This window comes from Cebidichthys violaceus, unplaced genomic scaffold, assembly GCF_023349555.1.
Source record: "Cebidichthys violaceus isolate CVI_PGR_0920_01 unplaced genomic scaffold, fCebVio1.0.p SCAF_2, whole genome shotgun sequence".
Lineage (NCBI taxonomy): Eukaryota > Metazoa > Chordata > Actinopteri > Perciformes > Stichaeidae > Cebidichthys > Cebidichthys violaceus.
The window spans coordinates 3065922-3070712 of NW_027176372.1; the positions used below are offsets into that span (position 1 = coordinate 3065922).

The 4791-nt window shown below is 36.7% G+C and overlaps 1 protein-coding gene across 1 annotated transcript; it reads right to left on the bottom strand.

The window, feature by feature from the left end:
- LOC137875131 (C-type lectin domain family 4 member M-like) lies at positions 1-3442 on the bottom strand. The gene is made up of 7 exons (XM_068714115.1): positions 3379-3442; positions 2853-2946; positions 2495-2596; positions 1892-2344; positions 1638-1780; positions 822-937; positions 1-188 (listed from the first exon to the last, which is right to left on the bottom strand). Exons 2-7 carry the CDS (start codon positions 2923-2925, stop codon positions 53-55), a joined length of 1023 nt encoding a protein of 340 aa, XP_068570216.1. The 5' UTR covers positions 2926-2946; positions 3379-3442; the 3' UTR covers positions 1-52.
- Positions 3443-4791: the final 1349 nt, after the last annotated feature.

A 4791-nucleotide genomic window follows, 5' to 3' on the forward strand; every position in this document is an offset into this window, starting at 1 on the left:
AACCACAGTCCAAAGCCACACACCATCATTAACTGCATCAATCAATGTGATCTTATTGCTCACAGATAAATTTCCGATCATAAGAACAGGTTTCATCGTTCCACGTTTCCAATCCCGATGACTTTTTCCAAATTCCTCCACAGTCCTGGTTCCCACCTGAGCTGTTGGGTTGGCCCACGTGCCAGTACCTGATAATGGAGACATGAATGTTTTTGTACAGCACACAGTTTTTGTTTCTCAACTGCTCTGACCTTTGGTTTTTGAGCAAAACTGTGAATGAGGAGATTGTAACCCAATTTGTCTTTTGATTAAAGTCAAATTTACAAAGAAGTAAGAGAATGTAGTTTTTTAAAGCGCCCCTTCACCACTCCTGCATGTGTGAAACACATTCACTCATGATAATGTTTAATATATCAGTTTGACAACACATCAGTGGTCTTTCAGCTGAATGTGTTGTACTTCGTTGCGTAATGCATTGAAAACCTTCCTCCACATTTTCTTCTTCTTTATTGTTTCATGATGGATCAAAACCAAAACAGATTTTGACAGAAATTAGAGTTCAGTTTAAATAAAATTGTTATCAGGTTACCTCTGTCTTTATCATGATACAAGGTTAAATTTACCTCTGATCCTTAGTATAACTGTAGTCTAACAATAAAAGGGTATAAACAGTGAAAGAAATGGTATATAAAAACAATGCAGAGTTCATACTATAGTAAAGGAAAATATGATTAATTAAGAAACACGTCCAATTGTTGTGTCGTCTAATATGATGATCCTATGAGGTATTTTAGTCCATACACTCTGCTATTAAAGCTTACGTTGTGGTGACTGGAGTCCCATCCACCCACATCCAAGTCCCCTCTGTAACGCTGTCAGTCATACCAAACCAGAATTCCTCTTCTTGGCCTAGTGGCAGTAACCCGTTGACAAACACCTGTTAGTGTAGCACAGAGAGAAGACAGGAACGATTAAAAAAATATATTATTTCAGTCACTGTTTCATTGTTTTCGATTATTATGTTATTGGTTACAGCACCTGACAAATGTCAGCAAATTTATTATAAAACACACAATAACAGACGTTTCTTATTCTCTAGTTTCTACTCCATGCAAAACTATCCACCACATTATTACATTTCTCACTTACTGTACTTTTGTTATGGAAAAAAAAACATGTCAACCCACAAGCTTTCACTCAGTCCTTCTGGTTTGTTCTTTATCCTCATTCATGTGTCTGCAACGTATCTTCATGCAACGGTTCGTATGATATCTTAGTTAAAGTTATTCCTCAATTTCCGTACGTTTTCCTCCAAAAGTCCAGCAACACATGTTCATTTCAGAAGTCTTTCAAAATCAACTCAGATTGAAGCAACAAAACTACTTAGTTAGGTTTTAAAAAAGGTTGTGGTTTGGGAAATATTAACTATGTAAGTGGCGTTACTACTGATTAAAGAAAAGTGTAAACTAGTTTTGAAAACCAACTTTGTTGGTCTACATAGTAAAAATAGTATGGATGTTACGTGACAAATAAATCAACGTTGTTTCGTCCCACACGCGGCACTATTGGCAGTCTCCTGTGTGAACAACATGTTTTTTGATCTCTCCCAGTTCATTCTTTTTTTCATTTTGTCTCACCTGTTCATCCCTGCTGTCTATGATGACCAGATCTGCTCCATCTGCGATGCAGTCTGCTCTGCTGGACGCCCAGTTCTTCATCTCAGTTGAAACAAAGTAGCAACTTATGTCGAACCTCTTCCAGCCTCTCCGACAGGGTCTGCCTGAAAGTTTGAAACATGAAAAGGAACAACATATCACAAAAGGGCTAAAGATAACAAAGACTGCTATTACGGAACAATAAATCAATCAAACCTTTACAATAATCATCTCACCTCTCACTTTGTTGATCTTCTTCTCTAACTCATCTTTAACTTTGACCAAACTGTTGTACTTGTTCTGTAACTCATCTTTTTCTCTTTGCAGGTTTCTGTTATTGGTCTGTAGCTGATCTTTTGTTGATGTCAGATTATTGTGACTCTTCTGCATGTTGTTATAGCTCGTCTGTAACTGATCGCTCTCTCGTTTTATGGTGTTGTAACTTGCTTGTAGCTGGTCGTTCTCGTTTGTCAGACTGTTGAAACTGGCCCTGAACTCATCCCTTTCAGTCGTCAAAGCTGTGTAACTCTGCTGCAGCTGGCCTTTTTCTTCAGTCAGGTTACTCAGTTTGGCCTCTAACTGTTTTCTCTCTGCAGCTGAAGCATCATAACCATCCTGCAGTCGGACTCCTTGAAACTGGAAGCTGGCCTGTGTCGGCTCTGCTGACGCGAGACGGCTGATTATCTCATCTGTAAAATCAAAAAGAAATTTAAAATAATTGCTTAGGTCATTGGATTTTGTAAAAGCTCATTTCTGTCACCTGGTTTCTCAAACATTACATGTTGACAGTTACGTTACACATTATTCCTACTTTCAGTGACAACAAATAAATCACTTACAGTAGATAAACTGTCCTATGTTACCAGCCAACAGGACAGCACACAGTAACCCCAGACACACGGTCACACATCTAGAGGGCTGCTTTCTTCTCTGAAAATCCACTAAAACAAAAACACAAAAACAGTTAAATGTAACTTCTCACAGATTCACACTGATAGATTTCTGGAAACCTAAATATAAAAGCTTTTATGAACTACTAATACAAAGCAGCAGCAAGGGTATTGATATGAAAAAGATTATTCTTTAAATATTGAAATTGATCAACAGTTAAGTAGCACATTGTTAACATAGTTTATTAGTTGTATCTAATATTCTTAATATTCTGTTTGTTCATATGTTTTCAGGTTGATACTGTACCTTTGGTAACGATGCCTTCCATTGTGAGGTTCTTATTGATATTAATGCTGTCATCAATTTCCATTGAATCCATTCTGATAATGGTCTGTTTTCCCTGTTGAGGAGACATTTATTTATTTTTACTATGTCGACCAACAAAGTTAGTTTTCAAAACTTTTTGACATTGTTCTTTAATCAGTATTCATAATTACGCTCTGAATAATTATTTGTGCTTACTTGTGTTTGACTAAATTTACTAATGTTGAGTCTACTCAGATGTGACATTTAAATCCTGCTTAATTAGTACAAACATTGCTTTTAACATAAAGAAGATTCTAAATCATCTGCAAGGATTCAGCAAAAATCTATAATCCCATTTGTGATTTGCCTTTGAAGCGTGCATAGATATTAAGATTGCTTGAGGTAATCCAAGTATATACATTTTTAAAAAATTATTAAATTTAACTGGAATTTGATGAAATAATAATCTGCATAAGGACTTTAAATAAAACTGGAGCGAAAGTGAATAAGAGTTGTAAGCACTTACCTTGCATCTGAGAAGGTGAGATGAAGTCAGTATCAATACGACTGCGTTCACATTAAGATGCTGCTGATTTATAACAAACAGCAACAATGAAAGTTGATGCATCGTTATTTATCAGGGAGAAAACAGGATGCTCTTTTTGATCATGTCATCAAAATCTTTAACTCTGATTGGTCAGAGCAGATCTTGACTTGTATTTTCCACATTCTCAATTTACATTACGGGGAAATTTCAGCCAAAATTATACAAAAGAAAAAACTGGAATTCACCAGCTAAGTTTAGTTATCACTTGTTCTATGTCAGGATCCGGACTCTCCTCTTCTGTGGTTTCTCTTCTCTTTTCCTACAGATTAACTTTCCACTGAGAGGAATGAGTGACAGTGTTTCACATGATTGAGGTACAAGGAAAGTCTTATTGCAAATTACAAAAATGCAAACTCAGCTTTGTTGTGCTTGATTTGAGATTAACCTCGGAAGTTGGAAGAATAATGAAGTTACATAGATTATGTCTACAGAAATTAGTTGTCTCAGCAATTAAATTAAGATGAGTTTTTGCTTTGTTTGATTTTGTAAAATTGAATTCACTTCTCTAAACAGGGCCTTTGTTTGTAAGAGCGTAACCTGTCACTTGACTCAAGTGAGTCTCTAGTCACGTGACTCATTTGTCACTCGCTAATCAGGTGAGTTGTCAGTCAGTCAAGTTAACATAAACCAGGTGGCAACCTCCAGTTATGAAGAGTGAAGCCAATGCGGAAGTGTCTACAACTTGCTTTCTCTGTAATGTCCATCAGGGGGCGACTCCTCTGGTTGTATAGAAGTCTATGAGAAAATGACTCTACTTGTCTCTTGATTTATTCCCACAGTAAACATTGTAAACATGAGTTTATGGTCTCAATCTCTAGTTTACAGTCTTCTTCAATACAGCATAATGTTCATTTAGTAAATGATGGTCCATTTAGAGTCAAATAGACCATAACGCAGGTTATGCTTTAGAGCGAGGCTTACTGTGATTGACAGGTCGCTAACCAGAGCTGTTTACGGTGTCTCTACGTCACTCCTCTGCGGTCCAAATATGGTCACTTCCGTTCACTGGTTGCAAAAAGTCAAGATGGCGTCTGCCAAAATTCCAAACTCAAGGCTTTCATACGTCAGTCCACAAAGCAAACGTAGCCGTCACAAAGACTACGTCCACTTTGTATGATGTCAACTCACACTCTTTCACTAAACGTAAGTGGTTTTGTTTCCTAAACACAAAACTTCCAGAGAAGACGGAAGTTTATCTTCTTACAATTACATTTCATTTTTCACTCTTGCACAGCTAAAGCGACAGCTTTAAGTTAACTTCTACTACTACAGATAATGTGTGAATGTCGTCATTATCATTGGATTTATATAGAAAAAAAGGAATTAAAGACA

What these genes read in the sequence shown, in the direction of transcription:
- LOC137875131 (XM_068714115.1), bottom strand. Translation starts at nt 2,925, where the DNA reads ATGGATTCAATGGAAATTGATGACAGCATTAATATCAATAAGAACCTC. An exon ending in GGAAGGCATCGTTACCAAAG is followed by an intron (nt 2,597 to 2,852) that starts GTACAGTATCAA and finishes TTTTTGTTTTAG; the next exon opens with TGGATTTTCAGAGAAGAAAG. An exon ending in GGGACTCCAGTCACCACAAC is followed by an intron (nt 189 to 821) that starts GTAAGCTTTAAT and finishes CTCCATTATCAG; the next exon opens with GTACTGGCACGTGGGCCAAC.